At 40.2% G+C, this 15343-nt stretch overlaps 1 protein-coding gene across 2 annotated transcripts in view; it reads right to left on the reverse strand.

Annotated features, from left to right (window-relative positions):
* The window catches only part of LOC122813289 (FRAS1-related extracellular matrix protein 1-like), a 1751891-nt gene that overhangs the window by 977438 nt on the left and 759110 nt on the right, over positions 1-15343 (reverse strand). For both annotated transcript variants that reach the window (XM_044085535.1, XM_044085536.1), the window contains exon 20: positions 4058-4283. In XM_044085535.1, the coding sequence (XP_043941470.1) occupies positions 4058-4283 (226 nt within the window). The remainder of the gene's footprint in view (positions 1-4057; positions 4284-15343) is intronic.

Genomic DNA, 15343 nt, shown 5'->3' on the forward strand with positions numbered 1-15343 from the left:
TAAGGTTGGTAGTGCTTAACGGGGCATGTGCAGAGCATAGCTCACCAGTGCACTCATCTACTTAGCTACAGTACTTCCTGCTTAGCATTTATGTTTCAGCAATTCTTACAGTGCCTCAACTTAGCCGAGCATAATGTAGCATTATTTATCTTTCATTTTTTGGACTATCATGGTGGTGGGTTTCATTTATCATTAAGTATAGCTTATGATATGTATGTTGACCTTCTATAACATCCCTCTAAGTGCTTTTTTGACAAATTACATTTTGTTTGTCTGCATGTATGGGACACTTGTGTTTATGTGGGGGTATCACAACTTCAGTACACTGACACCTCACATCTGGCCCTAATACACTGCTCTGGTTGGGAAATATAAGTTACTTACTACATAAATATACAAAAATATTAAATTTTTAGTGATTTCACATACAAAATAGAATTGGCTGCAGTGGGGTTTATGGTGATTTCTCATACAAAAGGGAATTGGCTGTTGTGGGACTAGAACCCTAACTGACTACATGCAAAGTGCATGCTCTAACCACTACACTATTACACTACTGCTTATGACTGCTGTCAGTTGCTATTTAACTTCTTGGGCCATTTAAGCTGACCTACGTGTAGCTAATCAATGGGCACACCCATGCAGCTATGCTTAAACTTTCCTGCTGATGTGAAAAAAAAACATTACGGATAGTTTTTAAATATTGGTCTTACAAACTTAGACAGTTGTTAGAATAACTGGTTTAGCATCCGCATGCATTTTCTGAAGAGTATGACATCTAAAACTTAGCTCTGTCATTATTTTATTTAATGATATGCCACTACTTTGGCAGTGGCCACTTATTTATTTCACAGCCGTACACTATACAGCAGGAATATGGTCATTCTGTGGGGATCTCTCCTGTTGGGGGTTTACATTCTGTGAGAAGAACAATCTCGCTCTTTTTACATAGCCGTATGGCAATTCTGCTGTGCAGGGGAATGTATCTTGTGAGAGCACTGCTCTCAAACATGCCCCCTGTGCTCATACACATCCCCGTGTATGTATTACAGCACAGCAGCACGCCTTCATACATATGCATGGTGCACTGCCGCGCTGCACGGGAATGGTCCCTTCCATACAGGAATAAGTTATTTCTGCATGGACGGTTGCTGAATCCTGGGAAATGAACATCAATGAAAGCATAAAAGAGCAGTTCAGCCTAGAGTATAGTTCAGATGTAACCTGTTCTAATACCTTACTAACATTGATATGTAATAAGGCATTCCTTATTAGATATAAGCTGAACTCCCAAGGAGTTTGTTTCAACACTGCAGTCTTGAGTTTAGGTTGTAAATGGCAGTGCTTACATGCTAAGGAAGTGTACATTGCCAGATTCCCCACTCTTCATGATTATTATTTAACAAGGTGCTACAAGGAAGTCACAGACAGTTACTTAGCATTAGTATATGGTGAAGGAGTAGCAACTACAGTGACAGAAGCAATGGATAGAAGGTAACCCAATGGATAACTGTATAACTAATGATACTGGGATATGTCTTGAACTACCTCTGGCAGCCTTTTATTTTCTGGTTTGCTTTGAATAGAACATGCTTTGTAAGGTGTGATAATATCAACGCTGTAGAGATGAGAAAACATTAAAGACACAGAAGTAAATCTGAGCAGTATGATAGCAAATGTGCTAGATTTAAAATTTATCTGTTAATTGATGTTTCTGGGATGGATTTTGTCACTATTACATTGATGGATAAAAGCTGAATCAGGCTGTTGCACAACTTAAGAAATGCAACAAAAGCCTAGGGTGAATAAAGTTCAGAACCAGGAAGTGCAGCTACAATGTGTTGGCTCTGAAGTAAAAACAAAAGGCAAGATGTGATCTAGAAGCAAACAGGTGGGTAAAAATAAGAGAGGAAAGAAACTAGGTGCAAGAATGGGACATTAGTAACTATGTCCATTGTGAAATGTGACAACAGTTGCTGACATGTTTCTGTGGTGTGCAATGAAATAAATCCATTTAGAAGTAAGGAAGAAATTCCCCTTAGATGATATATGCTTCTGGATTTTAAAATACAAATAGTTGTGCATTTTATTAGCTGTGTAGAATTTATAAGTGATTTGTTTAAATAATATGGAATTGTTTACTATAATATGGAACTGTTTTCTGTTCCCATGTTCACCATTTCCTTGACAAGATGGTTTATCTCATCATACTGTGGAACTGCTTTTGCATTACAACTTGTTTTAGAAGGGAAGATATATTCTATGTGTGTGTTTGAAATCTATCTTACCTCCTTGGAGCACACTAAACCACAGATGCTGTTGTCCTTTCCTTTCTTTATATTTTATTTGGATTTAGTAATCTCTGCAACCTGCATGCAATGTGTTGAACCAGGGCTGCTGTACTTTTTTTCTGTTTGTCTGGGACTGTTATTTGGATTTGGGAAATTTTAAATTCAGGGGAACATTAAAAGAAGACTTATGGGAACATAGACTAGCTGGACTTATTCTCATCCTGTAATTTCATTGATCTACAACAGTTAATTGGAAACTACAACAAAATATGTGGTTACTGGGTTTTTTACCCGTTATCAAAACTATCCATATGAAATATTTTATTTTATTTTTCCTGTGCATTTGCAGTACAGTCTTGTATTTATAGCCAGGCCATTTTAAAAGTAATGCTTTCAGTTTTTCATTCATAAAATCAAGTTCATTTTAAAAGTAAAGTTTTCAGTTTTTCATTTTTTTTAATCAAGTAGGTGATGTCTTATTTAACTAGAAATGGGTATCTTTACAATATTTGTGTGACTGTTGCTATCCTGCCATTTTTGAAAGGATACTATTTGTCCATCAGCTATTATAATTTATTGTTTGTTGGTCTACTGGAATTATGGGCATAACTAAGATCTTAGTTTTCCATTAGTAATCTGATTGGTGGCATCATATGCCATGAGTACAAGAAAGGGGGATTATCAATGGAGAGATATCAGTAATGTTTTCTGGGGAATATTGTGAGACTGTATGGTTAGGTATCAGTTACTGTTGGCAAGTTTGCACTGTAAGGCACTGGACGTGGACTGAGATTAATTAAATCCTGGAAGTCAGTGATTACAACCCTGATCTGTAGCTCACAGTGTAATGCTCATTTGGTTGTGACAAGTGTTGGTTTATTTGTAATAAGCTCTAAAATCCATTCACCCTTTGCATGCACAATAGGTGTCAGTGGTTCAGATTTAGGCTTTGTTATCCTTATACCTGAAATTATTTTGTGGCAATGGTGAAATACAACCCTCTTCTAGCAATCATATAATATATAATTTGGTAACAGAAGTGTGGAATCTAAGGACTATACTCCTGACCATTGCATATTTGGTGGCATCAACAGGATTTGTAGTCACCTGTCATAATCATACTGACCTTAAAAAATGCTTTTAAATAGTGTCTGCCGTTACATTTCTTTTGGAGGTCATTTCAAGCAATGGGAATATCTTCTGTAGACTGAGCTTCAGTGAGATGGACTTTATGGATGGTTTTGACTACTGCTTCCTCCTTTTGATTTCTGAGTTATAAAACTGTTATTCAGTTAATCAATAATTCTTCTTCTGCAACATGATGAAGTTGCAAGTGTGGTGAACAGCAACAGTAAGCAAATGCAAAGAACAGGATTATTCCTAAGAATTGCACATAAAAAGCTCTTACAAACCCAGCAGAACTGGATCTCTATGAATCACTTCTAAGGTGCAATCTCAAATCAATACACTGTACAGTGCAATATTGAATTTCCATGGTGATACTTACACCCATTTGTTAAAAGAATAGTATCGCATATAGTATTAAGTATTTTGCATCTCATGGTTTAGACAATTCTGAGCAGTGATTACATGAACAATACATTAAGTATATAGATATATTCCTTGACTGCAATGGTACAGTTATCTCAGGGTAATTAATTTCTAGTTTTCCATTACACAGCTGTATACCATATGAAATAACCAACCAAAAGGGAAATTATTTTCACAAGATTATTTAGTTATATAAAGCTGCTTGTCCAACCAACCTTGCTTCAGTTCATCCATAATAAAGCTCTGCACAGACAGATCACGGTGCAGCATTGTTGAGCTCATCTGTTTATATCGTTCTATGTTACTGCCATAGATTCCATTTAATATAAGCCCATGTACTGGTGGCTTCACAATGGAGAAGTACAGAGTATCAGCAGGTGAATCAATGTCGAGAGCATTTAATGTAGCAGGGCCAAGCTCACAAATATCTCCTTCCATAATCTAAAACATTGATCAAAAATAATAAAAATAAATTTGTTACATGAGATAGTGATAATAGTGCAACATATGATACATCTTAACTAGTGAGATTTAAATCATCACTTTTAAAATACTGTAATTTGTTTATACGTCCATAGATATGTACACACATTTGTTAGATCTTCCCCCAAAAATCCACACACAAATCCACACACACGCACCGATGTGTGTATATGACAGGTGCCTTGTACTACATACTAACTCTATTATCTGTTGCAATATGTATTAGTATATTTGCAGTACGTAACTAGTATTGCTGTCTGTCTTCATCCTGTATTTGTTTCGCTTTCTTTTGTTACTACTCTTCTATCTTTGCTTTATGTTCTATGAGACCCAGATGACCCACTGTAAAATGTACTGTAAACACTGCATTTAGAACAGTTACTCCAAAGTCATCATTTTCCTTGCAAGAGTACCAAAAGGCAGGCAGAAATTCAATTGACTGTAACATGACCTTTTCATTATTTATGACACCCCCAAACTAAACATCTGTATATCTCTTGCTCTACAGACGCATGGAAGCTGATAATTTGAGTATGATTTTTCAGATTTCACAGTATCTTTGTTAAATGGGATGACCTGAACTTGATGGCTGTGAAACTATCCAGGTGAAATTTATGATTGTGATGTATTCTAAAGGCTCTACTGACAAAAAGATGATATTAGGATCCTATGAGAAAAATTGGAGGGAATACTTGACCTATAAAGGCTCTGATGCAAATATGGACTTGTCATTAAACCCCTAAAAATGGGTGGATCAGTTAAGAAGGTAAATATTTTCCAAAAAATACTGACCTTATCTTGTAACATTTATTTCTAGTGTAGAAGGAATCAAAAGTAAATCAGAGTGCTTAATAAGAGAAACTTACAAGGGAGATGTTAGAAAATATGGAGAAAATTTCAGTAGAGAGACAAGAGGATGAAAAATGGCAGATCTTTAGCTGTGCTACTCCAGTGTTTGCACAACTACTGTCTGATGTCTGGTTTGCCTAAACTCATTCCAGAAAGGCCAACAGAAAAAATCCATTCTGAGCATTACAGATTGTGTCTTTTGACCAAGGTTAGTACATTCAGAAATTTCACTTTCCACAACATGCTTCAATATGGGAGTTATAATAGTAAAGTTCTGGAATACATCAGAAAGAACCTCGTGCTTGGTGAGTGCGTGAAGAACTTTCCTGCCCCTACAATAAAGAAAACTTTCTTGTAATGTTTCCTGTGTCCAGTTGTAAATGCTGTGGTGGTTGTCACATTGGGTGATGACACATATTTTCTCATGGAACAGTCCAGAATACTGCTGCAACAGACTAATGAACAGGCTCATATGATGATAATTTAAATAATGGTGAAAAAGTAATCTCTGCCTTTTTAAATTTTCAGAGGTAGCAGAAGAAGAGAACTGTATGGCACTATTAGAATATATTGCCATCCATCTTCACAGTCTATTTCCTTAAAGATCATGTACAAGCTGGGGAAACTGACTGCAGAAACTGCATTCAGTTCTGACCATTCTGAGAACTCTGGTGGTTAATGGCATTCTTAAGTCTATTTTCACACAAAGTAATGACTTTTATGTGACAATTGAACTTGCAAAAAGTACAGTTTTGTACCTACCATAAATGTAGATGTTTGAGTGCTAATACAGCTGCAGTCATAACAGATGGGTTCTCCTGCCATCAGGCGGGTCCTCGGTCGGCCGAATTCCAAAGTCTAGGTCCAGCGTCAGTTGTCGTCGCTTCTTCCCTGACGTCAGTGCGACAGGGGTATAAAAGAACCAGCCAACGCCATTTTCTTCAGTTTTTCTTGCCCCAGATGTCAGGTGCCCCCAGAAGGAAGGCAATACATAAAATTATGAAGTAATGCAATGCAATATAATCAAAAAACAGTAGTTGCAAGCAAATACACCATAAAAGAATACCCCTAGAGGGGAAGGAGGGAGGGAAACCTGGACTGCAGCTGTATTAGCACTCGAACATCTACATTTATGGTAGGTACAAAACTGTACTATGTTCATCGTGCATACAGCTGCAGTCATAACAGATGGGTAGAATCCCAAAGCTAAAAAAGGGGTGGTAGGCACTAGGTGGAACTAGGAGGAGCCAAAATGCCCTGCAAGACTGCAGTGGCAAAGCCTGCTCTAGATTTGGAATATAATGGTAGGTTGTAGTGTTTGGAGAAGGTATGCACAGAACTCCAAGTGGCTGCTTCCAAGATATCCTTGGTAGGAACTCCTCTGAGGAAGGCTGCAGAGGTGGCTGTGGCCCTGGTGGAATGAGTTCTAATGCCTGTAGGAACAGTTTTGCCATGAAAGGAATAGCAAAAGCGTATGCAGTGGGCTATCCATTTTGAGATTGTTTGCTTGGAAATTGGCTTTCCTGGAGCTCCTAACGCATAGGCCACAAAGAGCTGTTCTGATTTTCTGAAAGGCTTTGTTCTGTCCAAATAATAACGCAGTTGCCTGTGGATGTCCAAGGAATGTAGTAATTTCTCCCCTTTGTTTTGAGGATTGGGATAAAAAGTAGGTAAATGTATGGCCTGATTTAAAGCTACCCTGGATACCACTTTAGGCATAAAGGATGGGTTGGTTCGTAATGAAACTCTGTCCTGATGGAAGATGATAAAAGGCTGGACAGCCATGAGGGCCTGTAGTTCTGAAACTCTACGAGCTGAAGTGATAGCCAGAAGGAAAGCTGTTTTCCAGGACAAATATTGCAAATCTGATGAAGCAGCTGGCTCAAAAGGAGGCAAAGTCAGTTTTTCCAGAATTAAATTTAGATCTCAAGCAGGTATTGGTTGTTTCCTTGGAGGTCTTAAATTCTTAGCCCCTCTGAGGAACTGTCTTAAAAGAGGGTGAGAGAATAAAGGAGGATCAGTGTTGTATTCTGCAGAAATGGCTGAGGCATGGATTTTGATGGAGGAGAACATAAGTCCACTGCTTAGTAGTTCAGCCAAATATTGTAGTATTTGAGGTAAATTCAGTTTTCCAGGGTTCTGGCCCTTTTTCTCATTCCAGACACAAAAACGTTTCCATTTTGCAGAGTAAGCTTTTCTAGTTGATGGCCTTCTGGCCTCCAAAATGACATCCTGCACCTCCTTGGAGAGTAGGGCCTGCTGTGATGCTAAGGAATCTTCCATGCGGCTAGACTGAGTGTTTTTAGCTGACTGTGAAGAGTTTTGAAGCTGTGCTGAGTCAGAAGAAGAGGCATTAGAGGCAGGGTCCATGGAGGGGAATGAGTCAGGCTCCTCAGGAGTGGGTACCAGTGTTGCCTTGGCCAGTCCGGAGCAATGAGGATCATCTTTGGTCTGTCTGCTCTGGTCTTCAATAGGACTTTGACCAGCAGAGGAAGAGGCGGGAAGGCATAAACTGTCATTGATGTCCAGCTGAAAGAAAGAGCGTCCACTCTCCAGGCCTTTGGGTGGAAGGTCCTCGAGCAGAATTTTGTCAATTGATGATTTTTGTGGGAGGCAAAGAGATCTATGTCTGGCCTTCCCCATTCTTGGATTATTTCTGTAAAAACTTTTGGATGCAACATCCATTCGTGTGGATCCGTCATATTCCTGCTTAGGTTGTCTGCCAGCGTGTTTTCCTTGCCTGGCAAGTACTGTGCTTGTAGTTCCATTTGTAAGTCCATGGCCATGTTCCAAAGTGATATGGCCAGTCTGCATAGGGGATATGAATGTGTTCCTCCCTGCTTGTTTATGTACCACATAACTGTGGTGTTGTCCGTTCTTATCAATAGTTGACCTGGTTGTAGAAGGTCCTTGAAAGCTATAATAGCATTTATTACTGCTAGCATTTCTTTTTGATTGATGTGAAGGTGCTTTTCTTTTTGGGACCATTTGCCCTGAATGCACCGGTCTGTCATGTGCGCCCCCCAGGCGTAGTCCGAGGCGTCTGTTGTGATGACTTGATTTGCTTGAGGCTTGCTGAATGGAAGACCAGTGTTTACTTGACATGCTTGAGCCCACCACAGAAATTCCTTTTGCAGACATGGAAGTAGTGGTATTATTGTTTCCAAACTGTGGCTGTGTTTAGACCATTTGTTTTTTAGGTACCATTGTAGTTTTCTCATATGCAGCTTTGCACATGGGATTAGCAAGATGCAAGATGCCATGAACCCCAGAGCCTGCAGGATTTTCCTTGCAGTCAGTCTGGTGCACTTTGCCAGGGTTTTGAAATATTGAATTAGTTGCCCCTGCTTCTTTGGCATGAGGTAGGCCATCTGGGTGTTTGTGTCCAAATTGGCACCCAGGAAAATTATATTTCGAGAGGGTATTAGCCTTGATTTCTCTTTGTTGACTGTGTATCCCAGAGAGTTTAATAACATTATTACATAAGCCAGATGTTTCAGAAGAATGTGCTTGCTGTCCGCTTGGATCAGGCAGTCGTCCAAATAAGGGTATATTTGTATCCCTTGAAGTCTGCAGTAGGCAATTACTGATGCCAGGCATTTCGTGAATACTCTGGGTGCAGTAGATAAGCCAAAGGGCAATGCAGAGAATTGATAATGGGATGAACCTGCAAGAAATCTGAGGTATCTTCTGCAATTTTGTCTGATTGGGACATGCAGGTATGCCTCCTTGAGGTCCAATGTTACCAGCCAAGACTCCTTGCCCAGCATGGGAAGAAGTTGCTGTGGAGTGAGCATCTTGAATTTTGGTACGAGTAGGAATGTGTTTAGGATGGAAAGATCCAAAATAGGTCTCCAATCTTTTCCCTTCCTTGGCACCAGAAATAGCCTGGAATAAAAACCTTGACCTTGTTCGTGTGTAGGTACCTCTTGGATAGCTTTCATGTTTATAAGATCTGAAATTTGCTTTTGTGCCTCTGCCCTTTGATTGTGTGGCAGTTTTGGCATGCCTCTCATTTTTGGAAGGGTATGAAAGTGGAATTTGTAGCCTCTGTTTATAATGTCCAGGATCCATTTGTCCTTTGTGACAAAATGCCAATTTTTTTGAGAATAGTGCCATCTTTCCTCCTAAGGGGGCTGCCATTTGAGACCTGGTTGGCCTGCAAAGGGGAAAGTCATTGGGTTTGCTTTCTGAAAGATTGTGAGTTGTCCTCACTACCTCTTTGTGTAGGAGCTTGTCATTGTCTGCCTCTGTACGATCCTTGTGGTTGTCCTCTGCCCCTCGGGCACCTGTATCTGCCTCTTTGGGGTCTGTCCGTGGCAGGAAAGGACCAGTTTTTGGAAGGCCAATTTCTACTAAAACGTGGTGGTTGAACCTGTAGAAATTCTTTCACAGTTTGCATTGATTTAGCTTTTCCCTCCATTTTTCGTAATACTTCCTCAGCATTTGCCCCAAATAGTACATCCTTTTGAAGGGGGGCGTCTAGTAATTTAGCTTTGACATGATCAGGCAAGGTTTGTTCCTTGAGACAAGCATGCCTGCGTATGACTGAGCCTGTAACAGCAGCTCTACATGAGGCCTCTAGAGCATCAAAACCACATTGTAAGGTATGTTTACCCACTTGTTCTGCACTATGCATCAAATCCTGCAACTCCTTCAAGTCTGGTTGTTCAGGTTGTGACATCTTACTTTTCAATTAGATAACAGAAACTGTTGGTATTTTAGCATATGAAACTGACAGTTTAAGGCCCTCATGGTTAAGGTAGCCGAGGTATATACCTTTTTTCCCCACCTTTCTAAGGATCTTGAATCTCTCTCGGAAGGCAATGGATTTTTGGCAATGGAAGCCTTAACTCCCTTGGGTCCCTGTGAGATGGTTTCTAGGTCAGCAGCATGGCTTTTGTAAAGAAATTGGTGTGAGTCAGGAACCCTGTAGTACCTGTCAGGCTTAACTGTAGCTGGAGGTAGAGAGTCCGGGTTAAGGCAGGCCTCCGAGTAAACATCATCTAGGATGTCCAAGACAGGAGGTATAGCCAGAGGCCTGTGCTGGGGTAACAAAAGAAATTCCCTGAGCCTTTTCTTGGAATCTGAATAATCCTGGCCTTCCCAGTGGAAGTGTTCCCTTAAGGTATGCAACGTTTCCCCAAATGAGAAATCCTCAGGGGGGGATACAGAAGGAATAGACTCCTCTGCATCGGAGTCTTCAAAAGGGGAGTAAGCCTGTTCCTGATCATCAGAGTGGTCTGAAATAATGGATCCCTGATCAGAGGAGGGGGAATCTTCCTCCACTCTGGGCCTTTTGTCCGGAGGTGGCTGAGAACCTCTGATTAGAGTAATTAAATCCTCAGCCATTTTAAGCATCTGTCTCTTAGGCATGGGGCCTGGAGATGGGCCCTGTGTAACTGGTCTCTTAGGGTGCATGGTTGCTTTAGACTTGGTGAAAGCCTTGATGGAGAAAGAAGAGGAAGGTCTGAAGACACCTTGAGTGGAGGTGGACCTGTCCACATTCTGTGTTTCAATGCCAAGAGTGGCTTCGGTATCTGTAGTCGGGATGTGGGCCGAGGAGCCTGCGACCTCGGGTACAGGAGACACCGCCAAAGATGTGTCGTCGGTAGTCAGGGGCTGCGTAGGCGCCTCACTGAGAACCGGACCACGTGTAGTCGGCTTTGGTGTGGTGTCGGTAGAGGCCGCAGACCTCGAGTGTCGGTCCTTGTCTTTGCGTTTTTTAGACAAAACCAGTGTCGGAGAATCCGACGACATGGTATAGTTAAATGCTTTCCCAAAAAAATGCTGGGCGAACTCCGCCCGACGCTTAATAGTGCGTTTGTTGAATGTAGCACAACAGTGACAGACCGAGACATCATGGTCTGGGCCTAAACAAGGTATACAGAGGGAATGGAAATCCTTATGCGGTATTTGCTTCCCACAAGAAATACAATTATTAACTTAGTCTGACATCGGTCTGAGGCAAGAAAAGTTTCCCCAACGGGGTACTTAGCTTTTAAGAAGACTTCGGTTTTCCAAATTTTTCGTAATCTCAGGAGCTGGCCGACCGGCACTTGTGAACTGCTTCTGCTTCGGGCACCTCGTGGCAAGAAAGACTGAAGAAAATGGCGTCGGCTGGTTCTTTTATACCCCTGTCGCACTGACGTCAGGGAAGAAGCGACGACAACCAACGCCGGACCTAGACTTTGGAATTCGGCCAACCGAGGACCCTCCTGACGGCAGGAGAACCCATCTGTTATGACTGCAGCTGTATGCACGATGAACATCTAAGCTGTCACTGCCAAATCTCTCCATCAGCTGGATGTGCTACTGTGGTGGGAATTCTGCACACTGCTGAATATTACCTTTAAGGTTCTTGACATAGCTGAAGAAGGCCCTGTGATTGTCATTAGCCTGGGAGGCTACGCTGATCTTGTAATTGGCCTTATTGGACTTTATTAGACCTCTTGGCTTCCTGTTTAGTTGAATCAGAGAGCTTGTCCCTATAAGAGTTGCGCTTTCTGGTTTTGGCCGTGACTTTTTTCCTTTTGTTATATACCCCGTTAAGGTAAGGATTCTACCAGTGCAGTGTGTTTTTGGTGTTAGATTTGGGCTTATTTCTGATAGGTATGGCAGTTTCAATGTAGCATTGTAGCATTTACATATTTATACAGGGTTTCTGTAAATAATTCTGCACAGATAGCTGTTTTCTCGGGGTTTTGGGGAGCCATGACTTTTGGCAAACTATCACTTAATAGGATGTAGTTTGCTTTAGTACAGTTCCTTACTGTCACAGGTTTGGTTGTATTTTCCAGGTTGATTTTTATTTTGATGGAAACAGCTTTGTGGTCTGAGCTCATCAATGAGGACATGACATGTGGAACTGTGGGGGGGGGGGGGTGCAACTCTCTCCCATGTTGGTGATTACTAGGTCCAATATGTTTGATCCTCTGGTTGAAGAGTGCACTATCTGTTCTAGTGAGTTGTGTTTATAAAGTCCAGGAAACCTTGCGCCTGTGAATTATAGGATGAGTACATTTCCAGTCTATACAGGGTAGTTAATGTCTCCCATGAATAGGGTATTTGGTTGCATGGTGAGTGCCTCTATTAGGTCTAGGTAAGAGTTTTGAACTTTGTGTGTCATAGAGGGTGACCTGTAGCTGGACCGGATATGGTAGGAGGCCTTATCAATGGAGACTTGGATGTGGATGAACTCCAGGGTATCGTCCAGTTTAACCACCCCAAAGTTGTATTTGCTACTAATGTAGATCAACCTTATCTGTGCTGCTAAATGTGTGGAAGGCACTATGGACTTTCCACTACCCGAATATTTTTTGTGGCTTTAAACCAAGACTGTGTAACAGAACAGATGTTTAGACACTCCAGAGTGAGAAGAGCTTGTAGGGTGTGGAGTTTCTTGTTTAGGCTCCGAGCAATGAACAGTAACACTTTAAGGCTGCTTTGAGTTTTTTTTTTTTTTTTGCTATGTTGGTAGTTTTGTCATTTTGCCATTGCCTAAAAAAGGCTTTAAGGGTATAGATAAAGTTCTAGCCAATATTTAAAAACCCATGGGGGCAAGTGTAGACAATCCTTGCTGATAGATAGTGGATTGCCCTGGACTGACACCAGAAATTATTTCTAATTATTAAAATCAATCATTTTCTGTTCATGCTGCGGCATCATCCTTTGTGAAGCTAGAATGCTGATGAAAGCAAGGCATGTACATGTCTGTGACACATATTCAGAGAGATCCATAATGTCTCTTTTCATATAGTCCATTGAGGTACACCTCAGGTCATTTACAACCCACATGGACTATGATAGAATCGTGTTGATACCTGTGGTACAGTGACTTGAGTGTGTGTGCATGATATTGTGGATCCTGGCTCCAGATAGGCAACTAACCATTATCTTCTCCTTGTCCAGTCTGGTAAGAGGAGTGTCTGTCCGTCATAAAATAGAATCCCCTATGACAAGAGTACAAGGTAAAGCATTTTCTTTCCTTATAGACTTTGTTCTTGGGAAATCATTGTGTGTAGGCTTATGTGTAGTGTTAGGTGTTGCATTTGGTGTGTGCTTTAGTGAGTGTTGAGAGTAGCTTTTGCAGTTTTATGGCTTAGGAGGTCTTTGAGGTTTGGAGAGGTTTATTTTAAGTGTCTCAGCATAAGAAGGTCTATGTGTGTGGTGAGCAGTATTTGTAAAAGAAATACAATGTGTGTTCTTTACAACCTTGTTTGTAAGTGAGATTTTTGCCTCCAAAGAAGTTATGTATATAAATCTCTTACATATCTGTTAGTTTATTTAAGGATTAAAAGGTTGCCTGTCTATATGAGACAAATTGCCATGTTACTTCAGAATGCCCATATCTACCAAGCCAGCCACAGAGACATTAGGAAACTGTAAATCCATGTTGTCTGGACTTGTATTAGGTTTGGGCTATTATGGCTTAGGGTCTTGATTTTACAGGGGGTCACCTGAGTGGCGTCTAGGGTGAAGGCTAGATGTTTGACAGTGCTATGATCTTTTAAGTTTGATGGTCTAAGCTTAATTAGTGCTTTGATCTTTTAAGTTTGATGGTCTAAGCTTAGCTCCACTTAATATACAGTTTAAAGTCCTAAGTACTAGCTTTAAAGGTTTTTGCTATACAGGGTACTGATAACTGCCACTGAGTAGTTAACAGCTCTGTGAAAATATGCCTAATTTATAGCAGACAGAAAAAAGCTGAAAACTCCTGTGCCCTTTGGCTAATAAACAGCTACACTTAAGCTCCCGTAGAGTTCCACTCAACACAGAGAGACATGGTAAACACCTTCTGCCACAAAATGGATGATCCTGGAACATATTAATATAAAAGCAGAAAATGTGGCTCTAATGTGCAGACTAACACCCATATAAGTCCCTAAAAAGCTCTTTGGTTGATGAAACTGTCTCATTTTAAGCCTACTGGTGTGTTTCCCAACTCAGACTGACCAGGCTACTTTACTAATGCCACTAGAATAGTAGTCCCAGTCTTATTAATGTAAAAACACATTTTGGTTAGCCAAAAGTGAAAAGGTACCAACTAGCTACAACAAATAAAACTGTCACTTCAAGCCCTCTTTTGTGTTTCCAAACTCAGACAGATCAGGCTACCTTTCTACTCCCATTATGCAGTCCCAGTCTTCTTAATGAAAAAAACGTACTTAAGTTAGCAACAAATGAAGATATATCAGAAACCAGTCTAGGAACTAGCTACAAGTAATTGCAAGGGGATTTAAAGGCAGACAAGCCAGCAATAAGGAACACACAATTTCTGACAATTGCTTCCAAAGCCAGACAAACAAAAGGGGCAGGCAGCTCAAAGGCTTCAAAGTATAACAGCACAGCAAAAATAGGAAGGTGGGAAGGAAATAAATTCAGAAAAATACATATACCCAGAATAGAAGCCAAAAAAGAAATGCAGACTATATAAATGCCTTAAATTAAGCTTTATCTTCAGATAAAGACCAAACAGCAAACAAAACTGATTTAAAAGTGTAAGATAAGTGCAGTTAGAAATGTAGTTTACATGTACTTCTTTTTATACAAAATGTAGTCCAAATGTTTTGTTATAAAGCTTCCAACTTTCCAGCAGTCCAAAGTCTGAGATGGCTGACTGCTTATGTGATGTAAAATACCAGGGGTAAATGGGGTGGGTAGATTACAACTAGCTATAGCAAATTCAGATATACTAATCCCTTTTTGTGCTGTTATAGATACCAATGCAAGAAATGGATTTACTATAAGAACATATTGAAATATTGATAGAATCTTAAATGAATCTGCACAATAAAAAATACTCCAAATTTTAACATCCCTTTGTTTACACCACTGTATAACTGCTGCCACTAGCATAAAGCAAATTCTTAATATTCCTAGCCTGTTTATAAACAAAGGTAGATTCACCACCAAATTTGTTAAGTATACCAGTGGACACAAAAACTGCTTTCCAGTTCCTGGTAACAGTTTTTTTTTACTTCAATTGCCTTTTTATTGTAAGAAACAATTATAGCCTTATTATAATTAGTGGTCTCATCTATATTCTATGAGCCATCATAAATCGTGACTAGTAAAACTGGTTGAAACCTTACAGGGCTATTTGTAATAACCTCAGAATCTATCAACTCATGTTATAGGATAGCCTCTTTTTATAAGCATATATAGAA

The sequence above is a fragment of the Protopterus annectens genome, chromosome 10.part0 (genome assembly GCF_019279795.1).
Source record: "Protopterus annectens isolate FY-2018-M chromosome 10.part0, PAN1.0, whole genome shotgun sequence".
Classification (NCBI taxonomy): Eukaryota; Metazoa; Chordata; order Ceratodontiformes; family Protopteridae; genus Protopterus; species Protopterus annectens.